General features: G+C 37.7%; 1 protein-coding gene across 2 annotated transcripts in view; it reads left to right on the forward strand.

Moving 5' to 3' along the window:
- TAF4 (TATA-box binding protein associated factor 4) overlaps nt 1-13,566 on the forward strand; it is a 37,376-nt gene extending 23,810 nt beyond the window's left edge. Inside the window, exons 5-16 of one of the 2 annotated variants that reach the window (XM_068207966.1) lie at nt 762-881; nt 1,614-1,736; nt 2,435-2,524; nt 3,569-3,823; nt 4,031-4,175; nt 4,669-4,783; nt 5,383-5,552; nt 6,150-6,280; nt 6,923-7,048; nt 8,430-8,486; nt 8,582-8,701; nt 12,035-13,566. In XM_068207966.1, coding sequence (XP_068064067.1) covers nt 762-881; nt 1,614-1,736; nt 2,435-2,524; nt 3,569-3,823; nt 4,031-4,175; nt 4,669-4,783; nt 5,383-5,552; nt 6,150-6,280; nt 6,923-7,048; nt 8,430-8,486; nt 8,582-8,701; nt 12,035-12,202 — 1,620 coding nt within the window. In that variant the 3' untranslated portion in view covers nt 12,203-13,566. Of the gene's footprint in view, nt 1-761; nt 882-1,613; nt 1,737-2,434; nt 2,525-3,568; nt 3,824-4,030; nt 4,176-4,668; nt 4,784-5,382; nt 5,556-6,149; nt 6,281-6,922; nt 7,049-8,429; nt 8,487-8,581; nt 8,702-12,034 lie in introns of those variants that run through there. The other variant, XR_011004797.1, reaches the window with a different exon arrangement.
- The last annotated feature ends 241 nt before the right edge of the window (nt 13,567-13,807 follow it).

A 13,807-nucleotide genomic window follows, 5' to 3' on the forward strand; every position in this document is an offset into this window, starting at 1 on the left:
TATCCTGATGAAAAAAAAACACAGACAAATCCTTGTCTCCCTTAGTTTCTCCCAAAATACCAAGAAAGTTAGCTTTGACAGCAGGGGACCCTCTTTTTTTGTGCATCTTTGTATAAAGAGCAAGTTTACAAATTATTTGTGAACATTCTGAGTGTCAGTTGTAGCTTGGTAGGAATTTGTCTGTCAGACTGGGTTGTTGTTAATAATTAGACTGTTGGAAGCCCATGAATGAGCTGTGTATGTGAGAGGCTCTTGCTTGTAATTGTGATTCTTTGGAGCTGATATTTCTATTTCAAATTACCAATTTGTCTACAAAACTAGAAAAAATGTTTTCTGCTGTTGTTTATCACAAAGACCTCGATAAGACCAAAGCTTTTGTGTCAGTTGTGCCTTTTTAGAAATTCCTCCCTTTGGAAGTGGCATTTAATGAAACAGGCAAAAAGATAAATTGAATTCACAGGAATTCAGCACTTGTTTTAGCTGAGTTTTGAAACCCCACTGGCTGAGATTATGTTTATGGTATTTTATTCAGTGACCAAAAATCGCGCAATTTTTAATCAACTTTGGAATTCCCGTTTCCAATGTTTTTAGTGCCATCTGGTGACCGTTTCCTTCCACTGCACCAGACCATGAGCAACTTATTTATAGCAGCTGTGAAAGGTGTTCTACTGCCCTGTGGCTCATCTTCTGTTTGATGGCTCAGGAAAACAGGCTCTTGGTATGTTCCACGGTAAATAATCTTGTGTTTTTATTCTCTGCAGCCTCAGATTGTTCTGGGTGGTACTGCACAAACAACCACATTGGGGACAGCAACAGCTGTACAAACTGGAACTCCTCAGAGAACAGTGCAAGGGACAACGGCCACCTCCACTGCTGCCACAGTAAGATTCTGAGAAATGTAACATCTCTTTTTGTCCACTCGCATATGCATGATGTGCATATATACACATATATGTAAACACAGATGGGAGTGGAGGTTAGTAAAGATGCAGGAATTCTCTGAGCTGTTGACCTTGAAAAGGTAAACTTTAATAGAACCATATAATTTACAAGGTGTGGGTAGAGGTCACTTGAAATTTGATAGGTATCAAAGTGTTTTTGTTTCTGTAACAGTATTAAAGCAGTCATGTAAAAAATATATTAGATATATTTTATAGAACAGTGAATTGTTCAGCACTGTAGAAGAGAATCAGTATAAGAGGGGATAAGCAGCTGGCACTGATTGATTCAAGCTGCATGTTTCCAGGATGGCAAAACAGGGAGAATCCATGTACTGTGCACTGTGAAACAACAGCTTTACTATTTTTTGTCCTGCTAAAACATGTATTTTCCCATATACAATGTGCCATTCTTAAAATACTTGGTGTTTCCTAATTTCATGAAGAATCACAATTCCTTAAATTTTGATAACAAAAATGTACAATATGTATGAGTATATGAAAAAAAATAATTTCAGTCTGTTTATGCTTTAAGGTAAGGGATATGTATCTATAAATATTACTCTGTACTGATGAACTAAAGGACTTTATTTCATGGAGTATATGGTCAGATCAATATTAAGAGGAGTTTGTCTTCGTTTCTCTGATTGTTTTCCTTTTACCATTCCTTCTAAGGAAACTATGGAAAATGTGAAGAAATGCAAAAACTTTCTGTCCACATTAATAAAACTGGCATCATCTGGAAAACAGTCCACCGAGACTGCGGCTAACGTGAAGGAATTAGTACAGAATCTGCTGGTAAGAAAAGTTCATCAGAAATTGTAAAATACAGTATCTGGGCAAATTCAGACTCCAAATTGGTTTTTGGTGTTTTTTTTTTTTCGTCAGTGGACAGAGTTTATAAAATCTGAGCTAAATCAAATTAACTTTGCCTCTTCTGAATTAAAATAGATAGATAAATTTTCCATTAAGTTTATTACTGCTTATATTCATGCATGAGAACATGAATTCAGTTGGAGTGTGAGTAATGCAAGCAGTGGCTGTTTAAATTCTACATTTTGATAAAACAATTAATAAAAAGATGTATTACGTACTTGAGGGAAAACACTATAGCTGGTACAATAGCTGACTGTAGGAAATCACAAGTTTTTACCAAAGAAAAGGTAATAAATGTTGTCTGATTCTAATATAAAGTTTGACATATTTAATATTTATAGAATGAGTACTAATATTGCTTAGCCTATTTGTTAGCAACCTTTAAGTTATGGTGAAGCTGTGTATTCCAGCATGCAGTAACCAGAGGCCGTTAGGTCTTATTACTTGAAATTTGTAGTAAAGTTGGTTACTACCATAAAGCTCTTGGTAACTAAAAATAGTGAAGGATGATAAAACCACTTATTTTCAGTATGTTCCCAAGTCTTAATTTTTTTTTAGTGTTGGATATCTGTAAAAATTAATTTCTACAAGTTTGTTCATTTGGATTTTCTGTTTTGAAGGATGGAAAAATTGAACCAGAAGACTTCACCAGTAGGCTCTACAGAGAACTTAATTCTTCACCTCAACCTTACCTTGTGCCTTTCCTGAAGGTAACTTATCTTCACTACTCCTCCTTTATCTCTGTGCTCACATATCAGCAGCAATGAGCACAAGCACATCCTTTGCCATTATAGGAGGACTTCCAAAATCACATTAAAGGAAGTTTTAAATGGTGCCTGGTTAGGCTTTTGCTCCCTTAAAAAATACTTTTTGTGTCTTAGTTCCTAGAGTTTGTTACTCTAGGAACAGTCAGTAATGTAACTTCTACCATGGTGACACATTGTAGCTCTTTTGAGAAATCTGAAAAGTTTTCTTTTTATGACTTAAACCACAAACCTATGAATGATTTATTGCTCTATTTTTAGTCTCAGAAAGCAGAGGGATTCAATGATCTAGAAAACTGTACCTTCTGGAGAAGTTTTGCCTGTGCTGTAAACTGGTTTGGATAAGCAGGAAATTTGTCATCTCCCAATGATAAATCACATTTGACATAAATTTTATAGTAGTTCGGCAAATCTCAAAATAGTATTTATTGCAAAACATTTACCATCACAGTGAAATCAGTGAAAATACAACAGCCCTGAATTGTAAGAATGTAACTGCTTGACTAATGTGTGATTATGGGATATAGTTGGAGGTGTGTGTTGACATTTCTGGGTTCTTAAATGCTTGTTCTACCTTGAGGTTGTTCCCGAGGACAAAAATTGTTGCCATAAGAAAATTACTAATTCAAGAAGCCACCAAAACACTGTGGTCTCTGCTGAGCTATTCTGAAATCTTCCCTGCTGTTCCAGTGTGACTTTTAAGCTGTAGGATGACAGTCAAGGAAGGCAGCATGGCCTTGAGTTGTTAAATACATACCAGGGGTTCCAGGTAGGCTGCATAGCCTAGATGCCCATGATATCCAAAAGGTATTGTCCCTCTGTCCTGCTTATTAAATAGGAGCAGGTTGGTATTTCTGTGTGCTTACCTTTCCTCGGGTGCAGGCAGACCAATCCATTGGACTGAAACGGAACGCGTCGCTTCTTGACAAATAATACCGTGTGAGCCAGGATCAAACAACTCCACCAAACTCTTTCCTTTCCCCTTTACAGAGGAGTTTACCTGCCTTGAGACAGTTAACACCAGACTCCGCAGCTTTCATTCAGCAGAGCCAGCAGCAGCAGCCGACGACGCAGGCGACGATAGCCACGATCCCGTCGGCGGCGGCCGTGCTGCTGAGCTCCTCGGTGCAGCGCACGGCGGGCAAGGCCACTGCCACTGTCACCAGTACCCTCCAGCAACCCGTCATCAGCCTCACTCAGCCCACACAAGTTGGTGTCAGTAAACAAGGGCAGTCCACGCCACTGGTATGTGAGCTGAAGTGCAGCGTTTGTTATTGCACAGGGTTTCATTTTGATAGTACTTCTTAAGTTGGTGGTTTAGCTCAGTCAAAGATCTGAGAAAAAAAGCATAACTTAAATTGCATCTTGGTTAAAGTGCTCTTAGGGTTTGTTCTTGCCACCTGATTTTCAGATTATTTACAGTTCTTTTTTTTTTTTCCTTATTATTTGCAGGTTATCCAACAGTCTCAAAAAGCAGGGGCGTTGATAAGGCCTCCACAAGTAACATTGACACAGACCCCCATGGTGGCATTGCGGCAACCACACAGTCGTATTATGCTCACCACTCCTCAAATCCAACTGAATCAGCTTCAGACAGGTAACAGGTCAAGATACTTGTGATATGCCATATTTGGTAGCGTTACCTGAAGTGTAGTTTAGGGATTGCTTGCCCAGAGAAGTTGTTGATACCCCATTCCTGGAAGTGTTCAAGGCCAGGCTGGATGGGGCTTGGAGCAGCCTGGTCTAGTGAAAGGTGTCAGAGGGGTTGGAACAAGATGATCTTCAAGGTCCTTTCCTGCCCAAACCATTCTGTGGTTTTATGAATGTCAGTTCATAAGTGCCCTGTTTGTACTACTGCTAAAATCTTCCAATGTATAGTGCCATAGTGGCTGGGGTACAGATCTATCATGGCAGCATTGACAGAGAAATGGAATTTTGTGGGAAGGGTCCTGTTTTTACCTGGGTGAAATGCTGACAGAAGCTATTGAGGTCAATTCTTTGTACCAGACCTATTGCCATAACTACCTGTGACTGGCTTGCACGTGTGAACTCTTATTGATGGAGTACAAATCCTGTCTGTCTTCTTGCAGTACCTGTGGTAAAACCAGCAGTATTACCTGGAAACAAAGCTATTGCCACTGTTTCGACACAAGTAGCTGCTGCTCAGAAGAATAAACTGAAAGAACCTGGGGGAGGCTCTTTTAGGTGAGGAACTGTATGTTTATGCTTGGGCAGCTGAACTCAGACCTTCCTGGTGCTGAATCCATCTGGGGAAACTCACAATAACCTAGAGGTGGATTTTCTGGGGGCAGATTTGCTTCTTCATTAAAGACTTCAACAAACAGCACTGGACATACTCGTGCCAGACTGGTTTTAGCATTTAGCTGGCACTAAACCTCATAAACAATTCCTGCCCAGACAAGCAAGTGGAATTCATTCCTTCACTTCTCCCAGCTCTGCTTGAGTTACTCAGTGAGGTACAGCCTGTCTTGGTGGTGAGGGCAGATTATTATTGTTTTGTAGTAGTGATTTGTCTGGTCTCTTATTTCTCAAGGTGTTGAAACATTACATAAGAAAGGATCTTGGAAAAAACAGGAAGTACAAAATTAGTGCTCTTTGAAGTCAAAGCAGTAATTTCTCATTTACAAACAAATGAGTTGTATTTTATTATATCACAAAAGCAAATAAAATGTAAAATTAATCAGGTTTATGGTGGAATTCATTATGTGCAGCTGTGGTATCATAGCACTGTGTGCAGATAAGCACTAAATGTTATGATTATAATAAATTTTCCTTCCTTTAAGGGATGATGATGACATTAATGATGTTGCATCAATGGCTGGAGTCAACTTGTCAGAAGAAAGTGCTCGGATATTGGCTACAAACTCTGAGCTCGTGGGCACATTAACAAGGTCCTGTAAAGACGAAACTTTCCTTTTCCCAGCACCTTTACAAAGAAGGATATTAGAAATAGGTATGTTCTTTTATCTTGAATGTTAATTAAAATAAATTTCACTACTCTTAGGTTTAATTCAAGGCATTTCCAAAGAAATTGGTTTGAATAATTAAAAGTTGCTAGAGTTGTTACCTTCTGGTATTTTCAGATGCTTGTGGGAGCTCATTTGTCTTATGAAAGTAGAATAGTGTCAAGGAATAGCAAACATAGATTTGTCTTCTAAAGTGATGGCAACTCAACATTGAAACTACTCAATCTGGCTGAAAGTCTGACTGTATAAACTAATAAGGTGGATCAAGCATGACACAAACAATGAAATAAGTCCAGAAGCACTTTTATCAGCTTTACTTAGTAATTTAGACTTGATGGCGGAACAAAAAGCAATCCTGAATTCTTTGTTACACTGTAGTACACAGTATTTATTAATAGATTGTCAATTTTGTTAAACTAATGTGAATTTTAATATGTGTGTAATTTCCTGTTTAATCCTTGTCTGAGAATAACCTGCAAATCATATTTAGAAAAAGGGATTTAAATTTCTATGACTGAGATTTTACTCATATTTAGTTGTATTGTAAAATGATTTTTTGCAACCTACTTATGTTCTGATTGTAGGTAAAAAACATGGAATAACAGAAATCCATCCTGATGTAGTTAGCTACGTATCGCATGCTACACAACAAAGACTACAAAACCTCGTGGAAAAACTATCAGAAACTGCTCAACAGAGGAATATTTCCTACAAGGTAACTGTATTTAATTGCTCGAATCAAATGGCAAAATTGCACAAATTCAGCAGGCTGTGGTGTTGACTGTAATGCAGGAGTTCAGGTATTCTTTTTTCTGTGAAATCAGGTTGTTTATTCTCTTTGACTGATTCACCTTCCATTAAGATATTAATACACATGGGTGACTGGAGCTTTCCAGCTTGCATATACAAAATGGTTTTAAAACAAATGCAGAGAAGCTGTGCCCTCCCCTTTATTTATTATGTCAAATGTTTAGTTTGTGAGTGATTGTAGAGTCAGACAGATAAAAGCACTGCTTTGAATTCACAGGGGACTGCTATCTGACAGATATGTGTTCCTAATAGATGCAAATGACTGAGCAGTGTTTAAAAAACCACACAGCTGTGTGAAATATGTCTGAGAGGTTAAAGCTGTGATGATATTAGTTTAGAAGTCAAAATCTGATGATTCATGGAATAGAACAAAATGCTTTTAAGAGTTCTAGCTGGTTTGACTGGTGTAAATATACTCCTGCTATTTGTCTGAAAAGGACAAAGTGAACATTGGAGCTTTGAATGTGTATGTTCTTCCCCAGTACAGTACAAGTTAACAGCTTTGTTTTTAAGGGAGTAATGAGAAATGTATTTGCTGTATTTTCAGGATGATGAAAGATACGAACAAGCAAGTGACGTTCGGGCACAGCTCAAGTTCTTTGAACAACTTGATCAAATAGAAAAGCAGCGTAAAGATGAACAAGAAAGGGAAATCTTAATGCGCGCGGCAAAGGCAAGTGCTTGGCTTTCACACGTGTTTGCAAAGTGTCAGTTTTGACATCAAAACTGCAGAGTTTCTTTTCATTCTAAAACACTTGCAATGAAGGGGAAGACTAATCTTCAAAGATGGAACTTGATGAATGTGTTCTTAAATAGAGCTCAGTTTTGCTTTTCATTGTAAAGCATGGGAAACAGCTTCTTTGCCCCTCTAATTGCATATTCCCAAATTAAAAGGAGTCATGAAATTTAGTTTTTGCGTTTTGCATTGGTAAAGAAATAAATTTTATAGCTTGGTGGTACTCTTAAATGTATTTTGGAGACTAGAAATAGAATTCAGAAAGATTTTTACAAACCGGAGAAATACAATAAATAGGAAGCAGTTGATGTAAACATGAATGTGAATATTAAACTGTGGTTCTACTCAGTGAATATAGAATGAATATGATTAGATAAGAGTACCCTAGAAATAATTCACAAAACAACCTATGTTTTCTGTTAGTTTTGTGATCCAGCATGAGTTGACATGTCAAAATCCAAATTGATTTTGTTGTTGGCCTAAAGAATGTAAGGGATTAACAACGCTCAGGATTGGATAGGATGAGAGGAAATAGACTCAAGTTGCGTCAGGGGAGGTTTAGATTGAATATCGAGAGCAATTTCATCACTGAGAGGGTTGTCAAGCCCTGGAACAAGTTGCCCAGGGCAGTGGTTGAGTCACCATCCTTGGAAGTATTGTATAGACGTGGCACTTGGGGGCATGGTTTAGTGGTGGGCTTGGCAGTGCTGGGGAAACAGTGGACTTGATGTTCTTAAAGGTCTTTTCTAATCTAAATTATTTAATTATTCTAAAAGTATGACACATACAAGGAGTGCAGGTGCCCAGTGAAATGGGCAGTTGCTGATGTAAATGGTCTTGGGTCACTCAGGTGCACTTTGTTCAGCCTGCAGCCTGACCTGTGTGTGTAGGTGTAGCAGAAAGATCTGCTCTGAGTAAGTGCTTGGTTACCCAGCAAGAGGAGGAATTGTTCCAGAAAGTACAGGTCTGATTCCTTTGTTCATATGCAAAGTGTGTAATTCAGTTCACAGATCTGTGTAATTTGTGTTTTGTAATGGTTGCATTTAAGACATAATTACCTGGCTACTCCTTTGCTATCTTTAACAAAGCAGAAAAATGGGATGCCTTTTTCAAAAATAGAAACATTAAGAAGAGGAAAACTTTTAATTTCTAAAAGTTGTTTACCACTGTTGCCCTCTGTAGGAGTGATAGGTATTCCCCACTTCCTGCTGAAATTTAAGAAAAGCTTTCATATGTAATCTTTAACTGCTTTTTGTAACTGAGTTAGTTTTTCTTTCTTTTCCTCCAACCACCTCCTGCTCATCCTTTATCAACACAGTCTCGATCTCGACAAGAAGATCCAGAACAGCTTAGGTTGAAACAGAAGGCCAAGGAGGTGAGTGCTGAGCTTAACATAAACTTTTATTTTGGAAGTTTTATTTTGGAAGTTGAAAGAGAGATAATGACCCATCCTTGTTCTGGCACACACAGATGCAGCAGCAAGAGCTAGCACAAATGAGACAGAGGGATGCCAACCTGACTGCGTTAGCTGCCATCGGTCCCAGGAAGAAAAGGAAAGTAGATTCACCAGGATCTGGATCAGGGACAGAGGTACAGTATAATTGTCATCTTTGGTTTTGCTGCCTCAGCCTCTGTGCAAACCTTTCTGTTGAGAGCTTTTTCCCCAGTTTGTGGAAGCTCCCTGAGCAGCAGAAGTGTGTCGTGTTCAGATTTGCTCACTCCAAGGCCAGGATCAATTTTTAGCACCTGTAGTGGCATAGGGAATAGAATCTGAGTGCTCATTCCCTGATTCATGGAACTGGAGGGTCGTTAGAAAAACCATCTCTGATCTAACTAGTCTCAGCTTTTTGGACCTCCATAGTTCTGGAAGGAGATTTTTGTGGTTACAACCAATCTAACTTGAAGTGCAGAGTAATGCTGAGGAAGGTGGGGTGGTAGAATTCAGTCACTGCTAAATTTGACAGCAGGAGCTTCAAATTACAGGAGCTTACCTGATTTTTCTCTTCAGCAGTTAATTTGCCTTAGTTTTAGTGTCTCCACAGCACATGAGTTTGACCAGTTCCATCTGATTAGGATGTTCTTGTAAATACTCTTTATATTCTACTGTTGACTCTGCCTTTTAAAAAATTCTCTGCAGACTAGTTATTGGAATGCTCAGTGTCTGATTCATTTAATTTACATTCTGGTACATGATTATCTGCTGTATTTCTAAACAAGTTAATAAACAAGAAATGGTATAAAATTGCTTTCTGCATGAGACATTCAATGTAGGATTTCTCTAATGTTTGAAAAGAACTAAACATTCTTGAAATTTGTCATTTGTTGGACCAAAAGCTCTCTTTATAATTTGAGGATTTTCCCCCGTGGGGTTTTGTGTCTGATAGCAAGTGACAGAATAGTAAGAGTTTAATAGTCCTGTTTATTAGTCCTTGAGCATTCTTAACTTTCAGTGCTAAAGCATTTATACTGTAGAAAAGCCTCAAAAGAGTTCACCTTGTTTTAAACTGAGCTGCTGGAAGTATTAATTTACATGTGCTTGACATAAAATGGTAGAGAAAAATCTGAATACTAGTAAATGTTATTTTTGTTTATAAAAATCAAGCCTCTTGAGCATCATTTAAAGTAATTTTAAGTTTTGAAATTTACTAAAATGTCTGCTACTGAGAATAAGACTTGTTTTTATATTAGCTGACAAATTACTCTATTAAAGGTTTATAGATGTGGTTTAAAATTATGAAAATTACAGAATGGGGCACTTTGCAAAGATAGATGTGTACACAAATGAAGTTGTCTCAGAGGAATATGCTGAAGTACCTCATGCAGAGTTAATGCTGGTATTGCTTACTCCTGCATGCTCAGCTGTGCCACCTTAATGGTCTGTTAATGTCACTTAGGTTATGGGATGTATTTTGCATCTCCTGTGAACACTTGTTTGTATTTCATCTAAATCTGACTAATTTAGTTATCTTGGATTAATCACTGGTTAACCAATTAACTACAGGTTCCCTGGAAATCCAGTCTTTTTGTCTGCTTAATTAAGAAGCAGCTGCCTTTGATCTGATACTCACAGCTGTGCTTTTGCTGCTGTGTCACTTGACATTTTTAAATTGGGCTCCACTTGTCACCATTTGTATGCAGTTTGTGGTTAAAGCATATTACAAGAAGTGTGGAAAATAAGGTTTGTTGTTACTTAGACACAGTTTTGTAAATGGAAGCTTTTGATGTCTACAAATGCTGACTCTTAATTACATGTAAAATCACTTCTAAGTAGTAATTGCACTGTTTTGTTTCCAAATTCAACAAAACAGGTTGCTGTCAGTTTGGGAGTTTTATGTCCATGTGATTTTACTGAAAGTTACCAAAAAGCTTTTTAACTTATTCCATACATAATTCTGTGTCTTTAAAGACTCCTGAAATTTTACCTTTGCATTTCAAATATTATGGTCTACAGAATAAAACTCAAGCTTGAGCTTTCACTAAAGAATATTTAAAAACCAAGAATAAACCCTATTCCAGCCAGTCTTTCTGTTCTCTAGCAATCATACGTATGTGAGAAAATTTAATTAGTGTCCAGTATTTTCCTGCATCTTCTAATTTCCACTGAAGTTGGTGAAAATTAGATGGCCAAATTGTGCAAGTGCCTTAAAATATCCCTTGAAAATCCAGCCTTGGAGCAGCCCTAACAACAGGATTTTAGGGATTTGGTGTTTGCTGGGTCAACAGAATGCTTGAAAACAGAATCAAAAATCAACACAAAAATCTGACCTTAATGTTAGCACTGTGGTGAAGCAAGTTCACCTGCACTGACCAGAGTTCTGCTAACCCAGAGTGATCATTTCCAGTGCAGGTTTAGGTTGGTTTGATCATCAGTAATGTTAATTGATTACTGTTAGTGGGAGCCTCATCAGCTTATTCACATGGCTCATGCACCACTCTAAATTTGGGCTTTTTTCAATTCTGGGATGTTTTTATTTAGAAAAAATTTTGAAAATCCTCCAAACACAGTGGCAGATCAGTCTTTATTCAGTGCTGAAGTGTGTTTGGTGTCATGAAGTATAAAAGTTTCATTAAAAAAAGAAAAGATAACATAGAGAAAAACGAATGCGTAGCTGAGCCTCGGAAATCGAGCCCGTTCCCAGAAGAATTCATTATTTAGTAAATATTTCCCTGTCAGCGCACAAAGATTCCCGGCTGGAAACGGGGGGCACAGCCTGGATTCCGCTCCGCGCGCGCCATCTGCCAGCCGCTGCGCGGTGCTGCAGCTGCTCCCCGGCCTCGGCCCGCTCATTTGTTCCTTCTGCTTTTTGCTTTCTTCTTCTTTTCTTAAAGTGATTCATATAATTATATGCCGCCTGTTTATCCTGCCGCTTCGGGAAACTCCCAGTGTGCACCAGAGGGATGAGTGATGCTGAGAGATGGAGAAGCATTCAGGGGTCATTAGACAATATGTGACTGTGTCTAGGAAAGCTTCTCCTAAATTTAGTCCTGAGATTGGTTACAGCTGTTGTCATCAGAAGGCGAGCACCCTGCCATGGAGATCAGGGGGATCTAGGACATGATTCAAGGCCTCAGAGTCCTGGGAATAGGATTGTTCCCCAGGTCACCCACAGCTCCTTGGCATCTGTATGCTGAAACTGTGAAGAATCCTGTCCTTTCTGTTTGGTTTGGTCATTGGGATTGCCTGTCCTTAGCGCCTTCCTAAAAACACAGGCAGTGCTTTGGGGCTTTTTTGTCTGTATGGAGTGACACTGAAAACTTGTGATTGTTTGACTATTATTAATGAATCAGAATTAAAAAGGAAATCTCCAATCTGGTAGCCTACAGCTGCCTGACTATGTAGAGTTTTTAGGTCACATGTTTTCTCTGAAAAGTTTTGTCGTGCTTTCAGGCATGGACTGACTGAGCTGTTCTTGTGCTTTCCAGGGATCTGGTTCGAGTGCAGCAGTCCCAGGCAGCTCTGGAGTTGGAACAACCAGACAGTTTACGCGACAAAGGATAACGCGGGTGAACCTCAGGGACCTCATATTTTGTTTAGAAAATGAGCGAGAGACAAGCCATTCACTATTGCTATACAAAGCATTCCTTAAGTAAAATGGAAAAGATCAAGGTATTTTTGACGGAGAGACGCCTGAGGACATTTTTTAATATATTTGCAAATGACGCCTTTTTGTAACAAGCGAATGGGATATTGTTTAAAAAACAACCACCTCTTTACATGGAACAGTTTTATATTCCTGTTTATAAATAAACTCTTCAGTATGAGAGAAATACATTTCTGTAACAGTGAGGATACTTACAAGGCCTGTGGATATTATAAAAGGACAATTAAATTTTAACTCATCTCTTGATTGAGTGGCCTTCTTGCCAAACAAGCCATATATAAAGACTGATGGAATCGTTTAGCAAATAACTAGCTACCCTTTGTCAGCCCTGTAGCAGTTTCAACATTAATTGTTCATTTTAGTTCAGTTTTATTCAACTAAATCCATTACATAGGCATATGTCTACAGCAGATGACCTCATTTCGTTTAGCTTTTTTTTTTTTTAACAGTCAGTTAGCCAAGCAAACTGATTTTTTTAAGAATATTTATCTTTCCCCCAAATGCTCAAAATCTAGAGGGATATACAGTTAATTTTAAACATAACCTCAATTTTAATCACATTATTGCTTATTAGAGGCCCTGAAATCCCATAAAGGAGGGTTACTTCTGAATGTTTTAGGAGCATCTGTAAAAATGCATTTTATTTGCTATAGTTTGTAAAGCTGTAAAGTTAAAAAAGGAAAAAAAGGAAAAAAAGAGAAACCTTTTCAGCATAAATATATTTTACTTGCACTGTGTTTTTTAGCTAAAGTGAAAGCTTAGATTAAATAAAATCAAAAGTTGAGAGGAATCATCGAAAGACTTTCTCAGTGTGAATCAAGTGTTGAAAAATGGTTGGTGTATTTTGTCAGTAATTGTACATAATTTTTGGCACATAACATAAAAATGGCTATGTAAACTATAATTATTTTGCTAAAAGACTGTATGCAAGCTGTGGGCCTACTTTAAAGATGTCCAGAGCAAAGTCCCTTCTTTGTACCTATTTTTTTATTACAAATATACTAATTGGTTCTTTATATTTTCAGAGGTTATTGTATTAAATTGTCTATTGATAGTACTTTTATGACTGTAAATACTTTGGCTTTCTTTGTGTGAACTCTCATGGTAGAATTTAACTCTTGCGTGTAAACTGAATGCTGATCAGTATTTTTATCAACACCTGACAACTGTTACACCCCTTTTATTTTGTCTTTTAGGAAATCCTGTCTTTCCATTTTTTTTTCATGTAAATTTTGCACAGTTACTTGTTCATATGTAAATATTTTACTTTCAAAAATGAAGTTTTTAATTGCTATTGTTTTATATAGGATTGAAAGAAAATTAACTCCTTTATTAAAAACAAATTTATCTGTATTTGCTAATGTATTTTTCTCTCTAAATCTTTTCTCCACTTGGATTTATTTTTCTTGGTACAGTAAAAGATGAGTCTGCTTGAGGGGATGCTGTTTGCTAAAGATGCGCTTTGGGATGTTTTTATACTGTTTTGTTTTATCAGTATTTTGGAGCTGTGTGATTTCATGAATCTTGGCATTTGATTGTTGTCTTAGGGGTCTTGGGGTAGCATCAGTGGACACTGGGTTTGGTTTGGTTGGTT

Source organism: Anomalospiza imberbis, chromosome 17, assembly GCF_031753505.1.
Source record: "Anomalospiza imberbis isolate Cuckoo-Finch-1a 21T00152 chromosome 17, ASM3175350v1, whole genome shotgun sequence".
NCBI classification, from domain to species: domain Eukaryota; kingdom Metazoa; phylum Chordata; class Aves; order Passeriformes; family Viduidae; genus Anomalospiza; species Anomalospiza imberbis.